The sequence below is a fragment of the Uloborus diversus genome, chromosome 7 (genome assembly GCF_026930045.1).
Source record: "Uloborus diversus isolate 005 chromosome 7, Udiv.v.3.1, whole genome shotgun sequence".
NCBI lineage: Eukaryota > Metazoa > Arthropoda > Arachnida > Araneae > Uloboridae > Uloborus > Uloborus diversus.
Window position 1 is genome coordinate 122,302,471 of NC_072737.1, and position 23,786 is coordinate 122,326,256.

General features: G+C 32.2%; 1 protein-coding gene across 3 annotated transcripts in view; it reads left to right on the forward strand.

Moving 5' to 3' along the window:
* Positions 1-12,788: 12,788 nt before the first annotated feature.
* Positions 12,789-23,786, forward strand: part of LOC129226587 (dachshund homolog 1-like) — a 281,421-nt gene continuing 270,423 nt past the window's right edge. For all 3 annotated transcript variants that reach the window (XM_054861210.1, XM_054861212.1, XM_054861211.1), the window contains exon 1: positions 12,789-13,591. In XM_054861210.1, the coding sequence (XP_054717185.1) occupies positions 12,828-13,591 (764 nt within the window). In that variant the 5' untranslated portion in view covers positions 12,789-12,827. The remainder of the gene's footprint in view (positions 13,592-23,786) is intronic.

Here is a 23,786-nt window from a genome sequence, read left to right on the forward strand (position 1 = left end):
AAAAAACTACCACGATTTCAGATTCAAGATGTCTTCACTTGTGACGTCACACGATGAAACCTTTTGTTTTAGAAATCTGACATTTCAAAAAATTAACTAATAAGTAAATGAGGGGAAAATAAACGTATTTTCTGGCTGCTCTATGTTATTATTATTATTATTTGACCTATTCTATCAATTTCAGTAACGAAAAGTAGTACTCATGAGTGAAGGAAGCACCCCCCATTCCTCCAAAACTTTATTTTTTTAGTTATAAAAAAAGGTAAGTAAAAACAAGCTTGTTTTTGATAGAAGGAATATTACTTTTATTGGTTTCCTATTGAATGTCAATCTTCGACACAGCCAATCATGACTCTTGCCATTCATGCGGTTGCACGTCGTCGAAAGCACTGGACCCCTTTTTAATACCGAAAAGCAGACGATTATACAAGTAAGGCAAAGTGTGTCGAGGTGGTGACACGATCTTGATCTTGTCGATCTTCGATTTGAAGTGTTCGAGTGAAAAAAAAAGCTCTTCAATGCGTAGTCACACTTCAATGCTTTTTTCCCGAGATGATGGTAAAGTTCAGATTTCATTCTTTCGGGGCAATACCGTGACTAAAGCTGCCATGATGGCTGCTGAAGATGCGAGTTTTTACAATAATCTTGGACTTAACACCAAGATGTGTGAATAATAGAAGAAAAACTGAAAGAGAAATTCATTGCAGTTTGCAACGTGCTTGAAGAAGTTTTTTTTTTTTATTAAAAACTATCTTTCAATCCTTTATCAGATAACTAGTGTCTGAAAGACAGGTATTTCTGCTAAGGATAATACGTTTTATGTTAAGAAAAAAAAGCCTTGCGGTGATTTTTTTTACTACGTCTAGTAGAAGTCTGTATATGTATGGCATAATGCACAGAAGGTGGTACACGTAGAAACTCTCAAGTTTTTCTTTTTCCAATACTTTTTCGATTTTTTGTTAAAATATGATTTGTCGCCTCGGGGAAAATCGGTAAAATAACTTACTATTATGCAGCTCCAGCCGTTATAGAAATAAAGCGTAACGAAAAAAAGGGGTGAGAGAAAGCTTTTCGAAAAAGAAAAGTTAAATAAAAGAAAAGGGATAGTATTTTTTCGTTCGTCATTCGTTTACCCAAGAAAGATGTTATTTCTTAATAGTTAATTGAATAAAAAACTTTTAAGGACGAAATTCAAAAAAAAAAATAATAATAATAATTTGAAAAAATTTATTTTTATTAATAAAAAATATATACATATTTTTTAAAAACAAAATTTTCCATGGAAAACGATCTAAAAATGTGTTTTATGACTTGGTAATGCACGCGTTGGTAAATTTAAGTCCAGGTACTGGAGTAATATATAATGCAATATTTGGTGGTGTACTTAGCATAGGGGACCCCTCTGCGGAAAGAAGAAATATAGATTAAGAACGCATTTTCTGTAAAACTTGGCTTCGGCACCTATGTACTCTATTTTTGTTGAAAATAGTTTTCCCGTTGCCTTTTAATTTACTTCTTTTTAATAAAATCAAAGTTTTCACGCGTATATGCAAGTATTTTTTTTTCTTCTCCCATCCTTCATTCGTTTGCACATGCTACGTGATCTTACTTTTCTCGCAGAATTCTTTGATTTTTTAAAATTTTCACTTGTTTTTGATCGTTTTAAGAAGCAGTTTTCATTTCTTTTCGATTGTTTCTTTTTATTTTATATGATATCATTACACATCATAAATTTTTTTACGTTATCAAATTGTGTATACGTCCAGAATGCGTCGATTACAAAATGACTTTTACAAAAACAACTTTATTATCAAACAATCTTGTTCACGTTTTTATTATTATTTTTATATACGTATCTATTTATCTATATAACTACCTATTTATTAATTTATTTATCTCTTTATCTATTTATTTATTTATATATTTATTGGCTTTTTTTATATTTTTTTATTTATTTATTGGCGAAGGGGGGAGGGAGGTTGATATGTTGGATTTTTCCAGAAAATTTAATGCTATTTTAAGTTTGATATCATATTTATTTCTTCAAATTCTTTTCTGGCTATTATCAAGGAAGCGCGTTCTTTTCGGAAGGTGTCTTTGATTTCATGATTTATTGAGTATTTCTCTTACTTCAGATATGATACATGAAGGAGACAACTAATACTGTTATGCACAAACGGTCAGCAATTTGTCATTTATTATTTATTTTGATGTTACAAAAGCCACAATTTATTTTTAGAGAAATGCTAGCATTACTTTTTATAATCTATATATATAAAAATCTCGTGTCACGATGTTTGTTCGGGGTAAACTCCGAAACTACTGAACCGATTTATATCAAATTTCATACGTATCTGTAATTTGGTCCAACTTAAAGGATGGGATGGTTTTTATAATTTTTTATTGCAAATAAAAGGTTAATTATACATTAATAGTGTGTATTGATTGTTTGGTTCTGTAAATTCTTAATAGATGGCGCTGTAAGTTAATTCAACCTCAAAAGTTTTATTCTTAAGTTAGATAAAATTTACAAATGATATTATGTTACGGATATTGATGGTTATCAACAATATCGCCGTAGCAAGGAGGAGTATAGAGGCCACACTTTTCAATGTAAATGTCAAATTCTACAAATCAAGTTGAAATTGATATAAGCAGCGGGTAGTTCCATACTCACCACTACTTTTAAAAACGTATGAGGCTCATATAAATGTCGAGTTTTGCAGGTCCGTGCATTCCACTAAATACTTTGTCAAATACGTTGTTTAAGATCCTTATTAAGTCACATTTGAGGTACGTGATATGGACAAAATTGACGAAATAACGCGATGAGTGGATGTATAAGCAGCAACGAAGCTATCTGGCATAATTTAATTTCCCCATGTACGAAAGAGATCCTTCTGTACAGCATCTTGCAGTACATCTTGGAAACGGTCAACGAGTGTATTTTACCGAAGATATTTTCTACGAAAAGCACTTGAACACCACAAACGACCCTGATTTTTTTTTTCATTTACATTGTCAAAAACCTAATGTGTTTGGCCCGATTCTCAGAAATAAAATTATTTAACAACGTTCCACGCTATTTTACATGTACTGTAAAAAAACCCCGAAATGTACCTGATTATTTCCGTGGAACATCTTGAGATTTCACGGTCCTCAACAATTTTGTTTTGAAATCAAGTATCTGCGTCAAAAGGTTTCCTGAATTGCTACAAACGTCATGAATGCAGACTTCTCAATGTTGCGAAAAATATTTTTAGCTCCCAGTTTAAAGATTAACTGAGCGTATTTATTAAGTGTATCGGCTTCAAGTCAACTACGTTCCGTCTGCATTGCCTAAAAGCTCCCAGAGAGAGTAAAGGAGGAACTTTGCAGAAATTGTAGGCGAGTTAGACTTATGGTACTTGATATGGGCGTCAAGGACAGCAAATCTACGGACTTGCAAGTCTGTCTTACATTTTGCCATGCTTTTAGCATTATTGTTTGCGCTTTCTTGAAAAAGTAGAGAGCTGTTAAGCTTTGTATTCAATTTACCTAAGTTTTTTCTGACGGTTCAGTGACACAACTGGCTTTTAGCCTAGGATAGTACTGAATTCTTGAAAAAGATTCCAGGATAATTTCAGTAAGGTTAATGAATTGTAGTGAAGAACTGACTTCACTACTGTTGTCATGGTCCGTCCAGATGGACGTAACTCCCAATGGGAGGAAGTGGGTCTCTGGATTCCATAACTTTCCAAGAGTAACAAGCAAGTGGAATACTTTCCATTTTTTTTATTTATTTATTTTATTTTATTTTATTTTATTTATTTATTTTTTTTGCAAGATACGTTACTGGAAGAAATTCGCCGTATTCACTGCCCTTTTTTTCCAGGACATTTCTTAATTGTTTTTACTGTTTTGAATAAAATCAAAAAAATCATGGAAGCCACGCAAACAAAGAACACAACATTCATCAATCTCGGGCATAATTACAAATTAAAGCCAGGACATTGGGACCAAAACTTTACCCAAAATAAAACTGTGCTTCCAAAAGAAAGTGAACGTTGTTTTTTGCATTTGTTTTCGTTAAACATTCCCGAACAGACGGGAATATTTGCAGGTCGTTATTTTTCGAGTGTTTAGTACATATCACGATGCATTTCGCGAATTGTAATTATCGGTAGCACACAATCATTGGGAGTTGCATTTTCTAATGCAGGTTTTGCATAACGAGAAACAGTATTCGTCAGCTGTTTAAGATGATTTTGGCGATATAATATCCAACACAACCATCATTTCTGCGGGGAAACTATATAAATTTTATGCTTAAAGATGTATTCCATAAAGTTACACAAAAACACCGATGTTCAAATCAAGATTTTACACCAAAGATGTATGATGCAGCTTTAGTGTTGATTGAAGATTTATGCATTTCAATTTCAAATCTGTTGTTTAGTCATTACGGTGTGATATCACCTGCACTGTTAAAAATTCAGGAAGATTTTCTGGTAATTGTTACTGTAAAATTGCATCGCCGACGCATCGCTGATTTTTACGGTAATTTATACCGGAGAAATAAGCGATCCCAGCGCCAACTGGTTGCTGTGGCCTACCGAGGAAACCGTAAAATTTTACAGTAACATTTGATTTTTACGGTAATAGTTACTGGCAACATGGATGCCAGTAACAATTACCGTAAATTTTCCGGAAAATTTTTAACAGTGTGATCGATTGGTCACCGACTTAGTTAACACTGATTTACAACGAGAGAAAACATTGCAATGACGCTGTCTTAGCTACAATTATTGTAAATAATGAGCCATTACTGACAGCTGGAAAAAACATCATAATCAGATTGTGCTGACCGTTGATGCTGAACAAGGCTATACAGTTGTCGATAAAAACAAAGTCGTAAACATTACAACAGAATTTTTAAATTCTCTGGATATACCAGGAATGCCACTAGACGGTTTCTGGTTGAAAATTGGTTGACCAATTATTCATTTTCACAGTTTAAACCCACCTATATTATGCAACGGTACACGTTTCTTTATCAAAATTTCTACAATTTTGACGGAAAGAGTTTAAAGAAGAAATTTTTGTGTTGCCACGTAATCCATTTACAGCGTCATAATTTTCAAACACATTTGGAAGGCTTCAATTTCCGATTTGTTTAGTTTTTGAAAAGACCATAAATAGATCTCAAGACCAAACAATGTCTACTTTCGGTTTGGACTTGAAACATACATGTTTCTCTGATGGGAAACTATCTATCGCTTGCTCACAAGTGGGAAAGTTATCATACCTATTCGTGTTAGCAAAACAGAGGTTGAACAAGAATATTGTGCACAACTTAGTGCTTAGATAATTTTCAGTTTTCAAATAATAGAAACAATAGGTCGAAGTCAATATTATCTACCTCATTTATAAATTTAATTTTTATATGTTTTTAATTTAGTTAATGTATTTTGTAAAGAAGTTATTGTTAACAAACTGTAGAGAAATCTGAGATAAATAAAATATAGTGTACATTCTAAAAGTGTATGTTGGTTTATGCTTAATTTCTACGTTTCGATATTTTACAATCAGTTTCGATATTTACTATTACTTTCAAGTTATATTGCTTTGCTTTATGGCGGAAGTCATACTTGCAAAATTTACTAAGAGTAAGTATAGTTCTTTTGCCATTGAAAATTTAGTTAGCGCTTACTAAATTCAAAAAGTACTTTTTTCAGCCTAAAACGCCCGTTATCAATCCCACATGATATGTTTTGAAATTGGCTAGACTATTTTAAGCTTCACTAAAAATATTAATTAGATTCTATCAAAATACTGAGTAAAAGAATATTTAATTCAACTACTTCGCCACAGCAACGCGTGTCTGGGTCAGCTAGTATTATTATATATAAAAGAAAGTCTTACGTTTTCTTAAGGCTATGCAAGTTGTTTGCTGAATTTTAACTGCTGCATTTGCAGAGAATTAAGTTATTTAAGACAAAAAAAAAATCTACATCAGATAACAAACATGATTTTAGATCAACTACTAGTAGATTAAACTGTCGACAATAGATTAAAATCACCTAGTTCTTAATAGTTTTTTTTTTAAATTTAATCTCTTCATAAGTGGTATATTCAGCCGAACGTTGGCAAGCTCATTTACATAACACAGTTGATGTTCGATTTTACGAACCTACAATTTCATAAATACTTAAAACAGCTCACTCATCTGGTGTGCTAATTCCACACTAGCTACCAGTTTGTTTGGCTCTCTTGGCTCCCTTAAGAGGTTTTTCGCCTCCAGCTCAGGTAATTCCTATTCCGGGCTGATGAGTGCTAATAAGCACGAAACTGAAGTCCTCGGATGGTATAACTGAGCTGGCGGTGTGTTTTAAGCATTTCTGCCTTAGCCCTAGCTTTGGGCGGTAACTTACTACAAAATTTCATGGATAGTTTACCAGTCTAAAAAAATATTTTTATTAAAACAATGTCACTCGAATGTTTCATGAATTCTGGATTTTCCGAATAGTTTTCTCGAGCCAAAGGGTGAGTCATGAGTTTTGCAATAAATCATTTAATAGTTTCTTTATTTTAGCATTGCTGACTTTGGAATCCTAGCATTCAGAAGGTCATCGTGTTGTTCCGCCTTAACCATATTACAACCAGTTCAGCGATACCAAGATAAAACCTAAATATGATGATAATCAAAACCACGATAATTTATACTAATGGTATAAAAACGCTCTTGCCACAGTGATGTGGCGCATCGAATCTTTACCTTTAGCACAGCATATATTTTCCTTTGCCTCTGCTGCATTATGGCCCTACTCGAACTCTTAAAGCAAAATTTCTCTCATAACCTTAGTTTGCCAGCTCACTTTTAATAGGGTCAGTTGGGGTAAAATAGGTCAAAAAACAGCATCTTTACAATCATACCTTGATAGGAAAAATATATGAATTCAACCAGTGAATAAAATGCTCAGGATATGTAAATAAATACTCCTTATGACATTTGAAGTGAAATATCTGATAAAAAATATTGATACTGATAAATAAGTCTTAAAATATGTAGTCAATGACTTATTTTACTTCATAGGGTGAGGTAAAATAGGTCACGAGCAGAAAAACTTTAATGTTACAATTTCTTAAATAGTAATTTTGTATTTTAATTCATTAATGAGAGAGCAATTAGTACATAAACATTTCTAAAGAATAACGTTTTCCTCTGTTATTTATCTAAGGATCAAGAATGACTCCCTATTTGCGATGCGTTAACCTTTAAGAGATCTCTCTGGAAGACAAAGGAACTTTCATTTTCTTTCCAAGTTTCATTGTAGTGGAATTCATTCATTAACTAATCTATTTACATTCCTTCATTTAGTAATTCACCTTCATGTATTAATTAATAAATTAATTAATTTATTAGTTTATTGGTTCACTATCTTTTCATTTATTTATTATTAATTTATTTTTTTGCCAATTATTTCGTTAAAAAATATTTTTCACAATCGAATATAAAATATTTTGTTTGAAAAGTGTTTCATTTTTCATTTTTCCCCATGAAAAAAAAAGTGAAATGTCCCCCCCCCCCCTCCCCTTTTGAAAACAGTTTTGTTGCCAAATATAAAAAATAATGTTTTAATGCAAGTTTTATTACAAAATACAATGTTCTTTCTTTATACACTAATTTTCAAATCAAATTTCCAATTTGTTCAATTTGAAAAAGCACAAGCATCTTAACTATTTCATTTTTTTCACATTCCCCTACATGATTCCACAGTGTTGAAAAATGAGGGTTTGAAATAGACTTCTTTGACATTTTTCTCCCAAAAACTCAATTTCTATCCTATTTTCAACTGTTGTTGGTCAGCATTAATGCCCCCTGAATCGTTGCACAATTTTCTACTTTTCTTCCAAAAAGAAAAAAGTTTCCTTTTTATTCATTTAGTAATTTAGTGTGAGTGTTTCTCCAAAGATACCGTATTACCCCGCATTATTCGGCATGCCACAAAATTCGGGGGTCACCAGATTTTTAATATCACTTGTCTGGTCCTCTCCGGCATGCCGGAAAAATCGAGATTAGGGGAAAAAAATACTATAAAAAATATGTGTTCAGCTTAAAAATGAATATAAGTTCGAAACATATCTTATTAGTTTTTTTTATAAGCAGTTTAAGGTCTAAAAATATTTACTAACAATGTTATTTGGCATTTTAACAAGAAAAATATTGTTTGATGACGAATAATTTTATAAAAATTAAATATAAATAAGCAAACATTTAAGCAGTAAGTTACCGCACCTAAACCAGTGATAAAGAATTAACCATAGCTATTCAACAAATAGAAATTTAACTTAATTCATTAAAAGGAACCTAAAATAATTTATATTAAAGGATTATGAACAAATAGCAGTAACGATGATTACATCTGAATTGATCACTTTATTGGCGCATAGTTAAATCCATTAATAATGAGATACCATAAATAACAAGCGCATATTATATGCAATATACATCTTTTCTCGAAAGAAGTTTACTTTTTATTATTATTGTTTTCCTTTCAGTGGTTTGTTTTCCGATTGGAACTGAATGGGGAAATTTATTTTTGCTTTGTTGAAAAATAAACCTCGGATTATCCGGCATGATGGGAAATTCGAATTTTCCGGCATGCTGGTCAACCTTGCTTTTTTCCGGCATGCCGGATAATGCAGGGTAATACGGTAGTTTAATTTACTTATTGGCTTTGGATTTGTTCAACGTACAATCTTTCCAAAGATTTCGGGATTGTTGAAAACTTTCTGCGTGCATCCTCTTCTTCTAGCATTCTTCAGAGCTTCTTTACTTACTTTGGATATTTTACTTCAGGTAACTGGTGTAGGTGACAGTGTGCTTATAATAGAAGCTATTATATGTTCAGACCTGGCGTTCGGTATACCAGACATAAACTTTAAACAGCTGCGAATCATTTAATAATTGATGAAATTCCTTGAATTATTTTATAGTCGATTCTTTATATTCTGCTTATTATTACCTAAGAAAGGATTTTTCTTTTTGGGATTGACAGCACTAATATATAGGGTTTGGGAGATATATAGTGGCTCATTTTTCCAACCAAGGTTTTTCGTCGCAAAGGCGAGGATTTTTTTTTTCTGATTTTTTTTAAAAGATGTATAATTTTTTATTAATCATTTCAAGCGCTTATATTACGTTTTATTATTATTTGGCGAACATTTTGCAATGAAGTTTGTTTGATATTTTATCATTTTTTTATCTGAAATATTAATTTCAAAAATATAAGTCCGGAATATTGGACGTATCAAAATTCTCTCATTTTTTGTCTACAAGCTTGAAATTTTGTCTATAAGATACTCTTAACCATAATACACTGTACCAAATATAAACATTTTTGGTTAGTTATTTCATAATTCCGACTGAAGGGGTTAAAAGAGAAATCTATACTTGCCTTGCCTTGTTCCTGTACTTGAAAGAGCCTCACTTATTGTCGAGGTCCTAGATATTGATACAACTGCTGCAACTGCTTTATTTGAAATCAGCTTGCAGAATGGCTTTCTAGGATTCCTCTGCTCAAAACTTCTTTCATTCGATAAAAGAAGCCATTTCTGATGAAGTCTCCAGCAGCATTATCTGGCGAAAATTCTTCGAGCACAAAAAGCTGCATTCTAAATTTTGACTTTTTAATTAAATTATTTTGCACTATAAGTTTATGTTCATTTTTGTATAAAAGGAAGGACAAAGCGATGCATAACCTATTTTAAATTAGTACACAGACATAGGAAAACAAAAAGTAATTTAAAAAGCATGCAAAACATGACCTATTTGAAATGGCTATTCTCGACAAAAAAAAAAAAAAAAAAATCTTTTTTTCAATGAACTTATTGGATTAATATTTTACTTCGCTTTACGAAACGGGTCAATTTTTGTCTCTGCGTTGATTAGAAGCAGAGATATTGGCCATAATGAAGAGAAAAATTAGCTGTTACCATCGTCGACAGAGGACTAAATAAACAAGAAAATGAAGATTAAAATATCAATTGTCGATCGTCACCTCAAAAAACAAATTAATAACCTTAAATTCTTCAAACGGTATTAAATTATTGACAAAATATGTTAAACCAAAATTAAGATGCAGGCTTTATATTTTAATTTCTTAAAATATTTTAGCCACATTACATAATGCATTTAGGTACATTAACTTCAGTAAAATAAAAGAAAAAAAAAAACCTTCATCGTTTTGCATTTTGAGTTAAAATAAACTGGCCACTATTTCGAAAAAGTATCGACTAATGAAATTGATACTATCGGTCACTGGCAACTAAAGAATTTTCCCAGGTTTGGCCTTTATATTTTCAGGTAAAATCTGAAAGTTTCAAAAGAAAATGTTTTTCTCAAATTGAGTTTTTATATAAATTTGCTTACTTCAAAAATATTAATTACAATGTTCTCATCCTAATTTTATGAAGCTTTGCAGACTTTACTCGTAATGGCAATATTTTATTATTTATGGACTAATCAATGCAGTAAACTTTCCGGAAATCTCACAAAAGTTTCGATGGGTTGTATAAAAGTTTACTTTCCTCAAAATTCTTGCTGCAATCACTAGGTGAGAGTTCATAGGTTGTTTTAGGGGCACTTTTATTCAAAGAAGTATTTTATAGCATTTTTGAAGTTTTTGAAAATTTTCTTGTATATTCTACAGCTAAAATTTTTATGAAATATAATGGAAACATTTGATAAAAAAAATAGTTAATTTTATCTTTTTTTTTTAACTAAAACTACATTAGCGAATGACAATGTTGCTTAAAATAAAACATCTATGTTCAGCAAAAAAAAAAAAAGAAAGAAACATGTGTACACATGTATTTCATTTTTATCTTTTATGGCTATCGTAGCCAACAGGAACATTGAACACAATATCTTCGTTTCCACGCTTATCAAAAGATGGCGCTAGTGGTTATGATGCCATGTGCTCCTCGGAAAGCTCTTAGTTTCTACAGTTGCAGGAGTAGAAATAACATAGTTATGTTTGAACGGTGATTCTCTGAAAAATGAAATTGGTTTTAAAAAAGGAAATAATATGATTTTGCTAAAAACAAGGTCAAGCACTTTTTTCCGAATATGTGCATTTTTATTTGTTTTTTAGTTGCTTCTTTCTAAACAAATATTGCTTTTGCACTTCGTTTAAATTTTTAAAATATCGTATTGGTCCATATGACTATAGAATATTTCAAAATAAATATAACCAAATGCGTCATTGAGATTGAAAAAAAAAAAAAAAAAAAACAGTATTTTGGCTCAATGAGTAAAGTCAAAGAGTGTCGCGGTTTCCACCAAGGAGGGGTCAGGCGCAGACTGCGCCGATGAATTTTTTACGATGGGTTGTTTTAAGGAGTAGTTTTCACTTTTTTTCGGGGAGTGGAGGAGGGGGTTCTTGCTTTTGAGGGGAGGGTCTTCGCGATATTTAGGGGGTGTGCATCCTTGCTCTTGGGGGGGGGGGTACCCCTGAACCCATGAAGATTGCAAAAAAAAATTTTCCATGAGGGAAAATATTAAGGAGATATGTATGAAAAGAAAAAAAAAAAACATCTTTTAGTTTCTGTTCGCAAAGCATTTGAATGTAAACGATGCTCTGCATAGATGTTCTTCTTAAAAAAATAAATATGTATAATCGAATAAGATGATGATGAATTAATAAATACTTTAAATAAGATAATTAGCAATGAAAAAAAATACAATTACTTTCTCTTTTATCGTTCTTGTTAATTTAGATTATTGTTTGATTAAGGGGAAACTATTGTTATGTAGTTTTTACTTTTGTTTTTCTATTTACCCTGTAACTAGTAAAATTAGGTAATGAAATTAAAAAGTAAATACATAAGATTTCTGTTGGAAAGAACAATTGCAATTTCTCCCCCCCCCCCTCCTTTTTTTATACGAGTAAATTTTTAAATAAACAAAATAATTATTTTTAAACAACTGCTTGCACAACTTACCAATTTATTAGTGATTACAAAATTATTATCATTGTTATTGCTCTAAGTCTTCGGCAAATCTAAATTCGACTATTGTTACCATAACTAGGAACGAAATTCATTTCTAATAAAAAATAATAAATGAATAAAAAAAAAATCACAATACAAAAGAACTTCAAAGAAGAAAGACATAAAAAAGATGCAGCACGTTCAAAAAAAAAAAAAAAAAGCCCTCTGTAAAAATGTAAGCAAAGAAATTAAAAGAAAAGGAAAGAAGAAACCTTCTCTTTCTCTCTCTCTCTCTCTCTCTCTCTCTCTCTTGGGCATGACGAAATGTCCGAATCGCCGACAAAGCGCTTTAGCGGCCGAAATCGAAAACATTACCCCCCCCCCCCCTCGAAAAAATACTCCTCAAAACAAAACAAAAAGTAAAAGTGGGCAGTCCGATTCGGGAATCCGCCGAAACCCGATTGGCGGACCGAAAAAGCGTCGGTTCCGGCTGCTCATATTCGAATACACACCGAAGACCAGCGCCCCCCACTTTGTATTAAAAAAAAAAGAAAAAAAAAAATGAATATGAAACTGCACCCAAAACAAATAAACGAAAAAGCGCGCTGCGGATTATGAGGACTATAACTGGGTGCCGGGGGGGTCGAGATTCGAAAAGGGGGGACGAGAACGATTCGGCATTTACGCTCTTTGTATTGGCGCGTGACGTTGGAGAGTCGGTGCGATCGCTTATTGGGCGGGAGCGGCAGACGCAAAGAGGGAAGTGCCAGCGGGCTTGACATAATCGCTCTCCCACTGAGAACGAAAGAACTCCGCGCTCCCGCTCTCGCAGACGATAAACACCGCAGACGATGGAGGGAAGCAGCGGCGAAGGCAGCACCTCTCCGTCGGCGGACAGGAACTCACCACCCTCGCTTCAACACTCGCCAAACCCCGACTCAAGCGGCATGGGGGTCGGTGACTGTGGAGCTTTGTCTTACGCCACCCAGCCGCCCATGGTCAGTCTCAGCCCCAAACACCAACAGCCACCTGTGAGCAGCAACAACGGCATCGTGGTCTCGAGTCCGGGCTACGTTGGTCAGCAGCCCCGGACGTCTTCAGCCAGTCCGCCCCAAATCCTCTCCAAACCCTATACGCCGCCCATGTCGTCGGCCGCCCTTTCCATGAAATCCCCTCTGGAACACCTGCCGGCCCACATGGGCATGCTGGCCATGAGAAACGGCGGGGTGCCCCACCCTCACTACCTGGGAGGACCCCCAGGGCGCGGGGCGCATATCCAGCCGCCCCTCAGCCCCCCTGGACTCACAACAGACGCGACCGCCAATGACTGTCGTCTCATTGACTACCGGGGCGCCAAAGTAGCCGCTTTCTTAGTCAACGGCGATTACTTACTTTGTTTACCACAAGCTTTCGAACTCTTCTTGAAGCACCTTGTGGGAGGACTGCACACTGTCTACACAAAACTCAAACGCCTCGACATTACGCCAATTGTATGCAACGTTGAACAGGTGCGCATTCTAAGAGGCCTTGGAGCTATCCAGCCCGGAGTCAACAGATGTAAGCTCCTCTCTTGCAAAGACTTTGACACCCTCTACAAAGATTGTACCACGGCAAGGTAAGTTGCTGTCCATACCATTTTTCTGAAACTTATCCTCCTGAACACATTTTCACAAGCAATACCACAAATAATCCAATACTTTTGACAATCCTATTCATTCAAAAAGTAATAAATTCATAGCGGAGGAAACACAATAAAACTTATTCATGGTCATCTGTATCTTAAGTGTTCTTGGCAAAACATTCAATGCATATAAATATTGCGCAATGATGCAAGAATTGAAAATAAGTGGGTACTGTTTTTGAAAGTGTACTCAGGTTTAGATTTTAGTTAACTTTTTTTGCACAGAACTGTATCCAACTAATATGATTCTAGTGAAAAAACAATTCAGTAGACGAATATTGATATATTCCATAGGAATTTCTCAATATATTGAGCTACAGAAAAGTATTAACTATGTCGGCACGTTGTTACGTAATCTGCGAAATTAAAATTTCTCTTTTCGGTAAACTTTTTCAAAACTTCTTGTGGTAGGACATCCCATTAGATTTCTACCTAAAGTAGGAAAAACAAACTAAGATTTAGTGAATTGTTTTATGTATGACTCCTTTTTTACGCCCTATTATAATGTAAATATTTCGGTCTTCACTCTCATACAATGAAAGTAATATAAAAAGCATAAATAAATGTAATAACAAAAACAGTATTATTTAAGTGCTATTTTAACCTATTTTCTTGGATAAACTTGTTGTTAACTAAAACTTTTTGGATTTTATCTAATTTTCTCTGGTTTTAAATGAAGGTGGAGCATAAGATTTAATGCTGCTTTTTTTTCTTTATCAGTTAGTTTCAATTACGAGTTTTCAAAACGTTATTAACTTGCATGAAACTACTGTTAGAACTAGAAGCGATTTTATGTATCATTAGATTTCTTGAATTTAATATAGGCGAATTATTGTATTTTGAAAACTTTTCAAAAATCAATAAAATTGACAGAAAAAAAAATCAGCATTTATTTTTTGCGAAAGACGAAGCTAAATTTTTGTCAGAAATTTGAAAGCTATTGTCAAAGTGCTGAATTTTTCATTTCAGTATCAGTTTATGATCATTGTTTAAATATTTTCACTTTAAATATTGTCATGAATTAGAAATTTAGACTTTTTTCCGCACATATTACATGTATCATTGTCTCTTTTTTTTTTTTTGAAATGATAACGTAAGAAATAGGAATCATTAGCTTGATAATAAAATTTAAAATCTCTATATACTAATATAAATGTGCACATTATATGTGCTATGCATGAAATCTATTGAATTCATTGTAATGTTAATCTAAGTGGGGAGAGGTGGATGCTAATTTTTTCCTACTCAACTGATCAGCTATGTTTTGTATAATTCCTTCTCTAGGGTAAGGTTAAGATTCATAACCGATGATTATGGGGCAACATTTTTAATTATTATTATTTTTTTTTTTTTTTTTTTTTAAGAAAAATATATTGCAGTGTCGAGAAAAAATTCCCTCGCTGTAGAAACATTAACATTATTAGGACATACTTTTGGTACTTTTCTCGGTCCGAGACATATAACTGAGCATCAAGCGATTAGAAAGGCTAAGGTAAAAATTTGCATAGCAGTACATAAATAATTCGTTTCTGCATTATTGTTATTTCTGGTTTAAGATTTTAAGCATTTCAAGCCATACATTTTGCATTGATACTTGTATAACTTACTAAAATTTCGAAGTTTGTACAGTCAACACTTTGCAGCGAACAGTATTTTCTTTAAGGGCATTAGTCACCTTATATTGAGAGACCTATTTCATATTGTTTGGAAAAACATTCATTTTTTGTACATTGGAGAATTTGGATAAGCAAACTAGGTGCGGATGATCAACGGTTTAATTTATAGGAGATTGGTGTACATTTTATTTTTAAGTTTAGAAATGCTTAACATGTTTGCAACCCCACTGGATTTTATACTCTAATCCAATTTTCTTGAAGAAAAATAATCTCACGTTAATGATTTTGCATAATATTTTCCTTTTTGATAGTGTTTTTTCAAAAGAAAGTTTTGAGGGCTTCTATATACTTTAATGCTTTTCGCTTTAAAAAAAAAATCTTTCAAAAGTTTTCTTCTAATAATTAAGGCTTCAAAACAAATACAAAAGTGACGTCGATAAAATACTTTGTGGAAATGCTGTGTGTGTGTGTGTGTATGTTTTTTTTTTTTTTGTTTTTTTTTTTATCTGCGTTTAAATCAATCCAAGCCAAGATTGAGTTAAACCAATTTTCAAAGTTATGTGACTCAAAATTTCTTTGAATATAGTTGCAAAGAATAACGAAAAATAGGTAAAAGCTTAACACATAATCTGGTTTCTGCACGTTTTTATTCTAGACTGATTCTTTTATTTCCTTTCTTTGAAATTTACTTTGAAAATGATAGGCCGGTGAAATTGCTTAGATGGTTCAAAAGATGATAAAATGAATCAGCTAAACTTAATCTATAAGACTCATTCTTAGTTTGTTAGTATATTTCGAAAACTTAGTTCATCATTGTCCAACTGATGAGTTATAAGTCTGGTTAAATAGACTATCGGACTTTAAACAACAGCTTAAACATAACTTGAAATTGGAAACTAAACTCTCAGATAGCAGTTCCTAAAAGTTTCGGCATGAAAATTCGTGTAGCCAACTAATAAATTCAACATTTGGACAAACAGCGCTTGGGCAAAACAAGATAAAACTTCACTATCAAGCAAACATTCTGAACAATACTGGCTGAGGCCCTTTTTATATGGTTATAGAGTTTTTCAACTATTGGTTTGTTTTATTGCGCATAATGGCATTAACACCTACATAAACTATACTATGTCAAGCATTTTTTTAACTACCTTACTAAAACAATACTTACACCTTAGTATTGTTTTAAGTATTGTTTTAAGAGATAGCAACACTAGTGCTTATGTATTTTTCAGATTGTATAATTAACCCTACACAAGCTTTTAAAAATTTAAGGTTGTTTTTGGAAAGCGTAATACAAGTAATTAAGCCGCTATGGAAAGAAGTCTCACAATTGTCGTTTTTCACTCTCTCATCGTACTTAAAGACATGTGATTTAATATACAGTTTTGCTTTCTGTAACGAATAGTCTTTTGAAAATGTATCTGTCTTTTGAAATGTAAGCCAACAAATGTTTTGTTTGCATTTGTCACCAGTACGCCATATGAAAAACAAAGCAATCGACTGATTTTTTTTAGCGCAGCTTGCTTTTCATTTTTAAAGATTAAAACGCGGAATAATTCAACAGTTTGTAATGATGCATTTTCTTATAAGTACTTCAGCTGTTTTGGATTCGAAAAAGAACAGACAATTCTTGGGGTAAAGTCGATTTTGGTTGAATTTTTCAAATTTTCTCCCTTATTTGAAATTTCTTTATCTCTAGGTAGTGACTGAAACTTTCTGTTCTACCTCAATGCACGATCAAAGCTTTTAATACTAACTAATGCTCACTGCAACTAGAAACTATTGTTGAAAATTTAACGTGAACAACATTGATGCAAGAAACATTTACAAGATCTCGAAAAACAAAAAAGAAATTTTGGTTTGGAACACAAAACCAATTGTTAAAGACGTTCGTGTTCAAAACATGAACTACTGTTTAGAATTTATAAAAAATACCATATTAAACTATTTGTCTAATGAAATTTTAAAAATCACGATCCGTACTATCCCGTTGACCGGTAAGCATTTAGCTAGACACAAAAGCAGAATAATCAGCAACGAGAAAAGTCGTTTCGAACACAACGTTACTACCTTCACGGTTGGAACAATGTTATTTTTTCTTACCTCGAAAAAAAAAATCATTCATATTAAGTGTCACATCATTACCTAGTTCTACATCGATAAATAATGCACAATGAAAATAAATCGAAAGAAAATAATATGGGAAAATAATGGTTTTCGCTAACTCTCCAAATAAAATCTGTAGTGTAAAAACAAACCTATTACCTGCGAGGAAACGATTGCTCGTTCACGAAACCAGATTAATTGCTAAATTAGATATCACCTTGGAGGGAAAGAAAAATGCTCCAATTTCATTCTAATCGTAAAGCGTATTGCGTTGATTCAGATGTGTTATTACTGCTCCTGAATAATTATGCGAAAAGCAAACTAAAGACCTTAACGGGTTTGCATTTTTTTTTTCATGGTAAATATTGGTACCCATGCTCTATTTTTTTTCTCTCTCTCTCTGTTTTTTTTTTCATCCATGCCAAAGGGAAGTATTCGACCCGAGCAGTTATTTAATTGTGTGAACTGAGTACTTTCATTTAGAGTAAGCATGCATGTATAGTTAATATTAAAAAATTTCGGAGGAATTTAATGGCATCATGTTTTAATTTAAGAAGAGTATTTATTTTTTCGAACAAATTTAAGCAGATTGAGTAAGAGAAAAATCATATATACGTTGAAAACGTTGGGAATGCTTTAAATAGTGACTTAAGCATACATCGATTGCTTAATTTTGCTCCTTTTTCTACTGTTTTTAACCACAGTCAATACCCCCCCCCTCCCACGAGATTCTTTATTAGTTAACTTCGGAATGTAGAACAATTTTCAGAAATTTAGCTTACAATATTAATAAATTAAAAATACTTTTAGAAACATCGTTTCAGTGGTTTACCCCCAGTTTCTTCGACATTTAAAATTTTCTCCCCCCCCCAAATATATTAAAAGGTAAGATTGAAACTGAATAACATGGGGGGGGGGAGAGAAAATTTCGTGTCAGCGAAGCTGGGAGGACACCGTTTTAGTATAATTCGTCAATTGCAATGCAACACAAATTCAATATACCAGCACATTAGATTGAAAATAATAGCAACAATAATAGATATGATGCTTTATTTGGTGCTGATACGAAGTCATTGGTAATACGTAAAGGGAAAAAAAAAGGTTAAAAGGTGTCCAACATACGAAGTCGGACTAATTAGTTTGGACTATATATTATTTTTTCACAGATTTTTGTGGTAATATCTTTTTTGCCGGTATTCAGAATGAGTTTTTATTTATTTATTTGTTTTTTCAATTCAAGCATGAAAAATTAGCACACGTAAAGAATCTTTATAATACATAATGTTGCTAGATCGGACGGAAGTTTAGGACAAGGTACAACATGGATTTCATGATGAAAACTACAATTAAAACATAACTTTGTGATAGAAATCGTAAATGTTTTCAACGCAAAAACGGATTTATTTGTTTCAAACACAACATTTTTCAAATTTTGTTACAATGTCTGCTTTCAGCAGACAAAATTGTTCTAATTTAAGGCATTGAAGACATTTCAAAAGCAGTTTTTAGTGTAATATACAATACTCAGTTTATTATCAAAGATAAATGTTTTATTTTTTACTTTAAAATTTAATAGCAAAAGATCTAAAAAGCGTTTATAGTCAGAGTAGAAAAGGGAAGGATTGAACTGTATTGCCTCCCAGCTACAAAAACAACACTTATCAAAAAAAAATTGAAAAAAAAAAAAAAAATTTCTTGATTTGAAATCTTAATTTAATTTTCCATCTTGCCACAAAACTTGCACGCATGTAGTTTACATGCCTGGTGCGCGGTGGCGTATGAACAATATAACACCTTTTCAACATTTCATAAATTAAAAGAAAACATTTTCGAATTTTAAATATGCACTATTAATTGATACCATAAAAACAACCCCCATTACCTATCATTAATGTTTGACACGCATTGTAGTACTTGAGAATTAATCAGTTTTAAGTAGTATTACGGTAAAACCTTTTCTTCAGCTTGTATTGTAGTATTTGAGAATAAAACTGTTTAAATTAGTTTTATTTAAAATCCTACTTTTCTTGCGTGCTGTTTTTCTTGAGTTGAGTCACTTCTGTTGCTGCAGCGCGATATGACAAGCACTAAATAGGATAACGCTATACGGAGTATTCTATTGATAGTAAGTACTAACACTAATAGTGAGCAATTCTTTAATAACAACGTGAAAAAACCTTTATAATATTCTTGATAACTAAATTAGACACATTACAACGTGTTGCTTTCACCGAAAGTTCCCTACATTACTAGTTTTAGACAAAATAAATGATTCTATAACGTAACGCTGTTGATTGAATTAAAGCCAGATGCATAGCGACTGACATGAAAAATATATTTTAACCGATAAGAAATCGTGTTCAATTTTCCATTACTTGACACAAATATACCTGCGGGGTAGATCTCTGGAACATCTGCCTTTATTACAACAACAAAAAACAGCCAACACAGATAATTACTTACTTAGAAAATATTTATCTTTTAACAAACATATCCCAGCCAGAGCTCGTAAATTTGAAGAACATGAAATTTATTTTTGGCTTATACGAGTGGCGTTTGCTTGGCGACTTGTCAAGTGCTTTCTTAGTATAGATGTTTCAAAGAGCCTTTTGTGGAATTTTTAGTCAGTTAAATTCAGAATTCGCGAATTTATTCTGTTGTTCAAGACGTATTGAAGCGAATTTTAAGGAAATCTTTCTTTTTATGAATTTTTTCATAAATGTTTAGAAAAATTGACTTATGGGACTACTTTAAATATCTTTTTTAAAATAGTACCCTATGTTGTGTTATAAAGTTGCTCATTCTATTAGCTTCAGAAAAAGTTCAAAACAAATTGTCTTTAAGCTAAATCCTCAGCATCTAAACTAAAATAAAACTGTGTCGAATAATCAGGTATGTAGCTTCAAATGTAAAAATGAAAAGTCACCGCGATGACTTAAGCTTAAAAATATGAGAGTCTAGTTTCAACTGAGAAAGTGTATCACCTTTTTAAAAACTTGAAATAAATTAAAACGTAAAAAGAAGTTTCTCAGTAATGGGTAATGGTTTCCCATTACATTTCTTTCTAAAATTGCTCTTGGTGGTAGATTCAAACCTATTAGTAGTACCAACTTATAATTCGTTAATTTGCCCATGCACATTTTTAAGATCGTAAAATAAAAACTTCTCTTGCATCGTTGACTTTTTCTCTGCATTATATGCCGTACAGAAAACTCAAAAGCCCCCCCCCCCCTCTTTTTGAAGTTAAACGCTAGGGTTCTCCCCCCCCCCCCTCCCGAATGAAAAATGAAAAATTTCACGACAGAGAAGAGGAGACTTTTGCTCCACTTCCTAGGCCAGTTTTAATTGATTTAATCAATGTATTGTGACAAATACATATGGAGGCAAAAAAAAAAAAAAAAGAAGAAGAAAGCTATTTATACATGCGCCATAGCTCTATTCACTTGCACCAACAAATTCTTTGCAACTTTGAATTATATGTACTTATTGACTTTTATTGAATATTTGCGTCCTACCCGCGTTGATTTCGATCTAATTTATAGTTGCCAATGTGTTCGAATACTGATTTACTTTAAAAAAACTCCGAAAAACTTACATGAAAAAAAATAATAATTCAATCATAATTTAATCACTTAAGTAATTTTAGTTGTATTCTGTTATTCAACAAAAATGTATTACAAATAAACTGTATTAGTTGTAACTTGTAGGTTAGTAGTATAGTTTTATGACCTACAAAAAAGCACAATATACTTGATTTTAATTTCAACTCATGTAGACACTTTTAAGGATAATTATGAATAACGTTATATAATGAGCGCTATTATACAGATATTTGTACTTTGGGACAGCAACAATCGATTTCAAAGACATCAGCTTTGCAAAAAGTTGTTGCAAGGAGATAGTTGTCTTCAAGAGATGATTGTCCCATTCTGTTTAAGAATGTACAAATAATCTGAAATTATTTGAATTGTGCCTGAATTACAAGTGATAATGGTTTAGCACCAGATAAAGATACCAATTGTTTAAAAAAAAAGTAGGACTTAGGAAATGTGATTACTATAACTCAATACTAGGGAACTGCATGACATTGGTTTATTACTGAAAAGTTAACTACATCACGGACATATCTCTACCTAACTTAAATTTGGTCAAAATCTGACACTGGTTGGAGATATAGCATTACATATAAAGTATTTTAATTTTGAAAAGATATCGTTTTAAATAATAATTGGAAAACTATTTCACATTAACTACAACACGTTTTACGAGTTGGTAGTACATTGGTGAACCGCATGCTATATATTTAAATTTATAACCTATCAAATAACCGTATATAGATATCTTCAATTAGTTAACAACTCAATTTACACAATGATTATTATTTTGCTAATTGTTATACAAAATCGACGCAACATACTCATAGGAAAAGCAGTTCATTAAGAACTTTATTTCTGTTATAATGATTTAATGCTATATCTCCACTTAATCGCAAAGAGCTTAAAGTAAATTTTATTTTAAAAAAACGGCAGCGTAAAGTAATCGGCTACAGCACCAAAACTTACGGGAAATTAGTAAATAGTGTGATAGTAAGGGATATCGAAAATAAAGTAGCAATTTAATTTGCATACTGTTGCATCCATTATTTTTGCTAATATTGCTGACATGGACGCAACATACGGCTTGAAAAGAAGTACATTAAAATCTTTGTTTCAGTGATTATAATTGATTCGAATCGCAAAGCGCTTAAAGTCAACTTTGCTAAAAATCCGACAGCGCAAAGAAATCGGCTGCTGCACCAGAACTTACGGAGTCAGCCGCTTGGAATCGGGTGAAATTGACAATACGGTGGGTTTCTTTTTCCTTTCCCGACGTTGCTTTTCCGCAACTCTGAAACCGCTTAAAGTTCCCCATTTTTAAAGATTTGGCTACTTTATATCAACTAGAGTTGAGATATTCAGCACTTGTTCTCTAAACTGTCTCTGACTTCGGAAATATAGCTTTGCACACAAATGAAATGTATTAGTTAGTTTGGATAACTGCTTTGTGAAACCTGGATTTTTATGATTTGCTTAAAATATTACTTGTAAAATTTTTAGGTGAACAAAAATTGAGCTTTTTCTAAGCATGATCAAAATATAATTTTAAGGATATGTTCTTTAAAATCACGAAAAGTATACTATGTAAACACTCTTTGTGCATTTTTCATTTATTTATTTATTTACTTTTATAATATTGTAGACGTCATTTCGTTTTTACCTCGAAACTCAGGAATGTTACAACTGCAAAAGATATAAAGTGTTATACGTAGCATTTTACCTGCCTGGTTAAACATTTTCAATGATTTAGTTTGCTATCAGTTTTCCAACTAAATCGCAAATCTCTAGATTCGCTCCTCTATATAGTGTATCTAGGGTAATTTTTGAATTGTTCACATTTTTTTGCATTTGTGGATAATAATTATAAATTTCTACTCTACAAATGTTTACAAAATCTTCTAATGTGGATAGTAACTGTGCTTTAATCATTCAATTTCGTTTGGGTTATTTGAAAATGTGAGTGAAAGAGTGAGTGAGTGAGTGAAACATTTTTAATTAATAGCTACGAATTCTTTGTCTCCTACTATTTTTTTCCCCATTGAACAAACATTGGCAGAAATGAGACTTTAAAATTGTATTCGTGTTTAAATTATTTTTATATTGTATGAGTGGCATCAGTAAGAAAATATCACTCATACCTCTTTAAAAAGTGTTCTCTTCAGCTCTGAACCTAAATTTAAAATTTGCTTGGATAAAAATACAAATTACATGTTAAAAGAAAATAATTTTGTTCTATGAGGTTTTCTTCTAAAATTTTGTTAAGACCTAGTGTTTTTTTTTTTTAATTCAAACGTTATGAAACATACATTACACAGAGCTAATGTTTATCGTAAACATGTGATAACTTCGATAACAAAATGAAATAAAAATAAAATATGCAACAGAATAGTATTCGGAATAAAACAAAGGAAGTTGTAAACCATTTTTCTTTCTTTCTTTTTTTTTTTTTTGATATCATAATTGGTACAACGCTATGAAGTTTTTGACCTATTAAATACGTTTTTAAGTGACTTTATAATGTCTTATCTCAGCTTTTATGTGCTTGCAACTTGTTTTCGGTTGCATTTGCATTAGTATGTGTTACATTGCGCTTTTTTTTTTAAATCTAGAAAGAACTACAACTACTTGTACTTAATAGACATATTGTACCTATATAGTTTGTATACATAATACTGTTCTTCAGTTTTTTGTTATTTATATTAGTTTGATCAAAAAATATAACTAACTCTTTATATTTTTACAGGATAATTAATTTGAAGGTACTATATCGTTCGAGTACGTAACTTGAATAAAAGTATGACGCCTGAA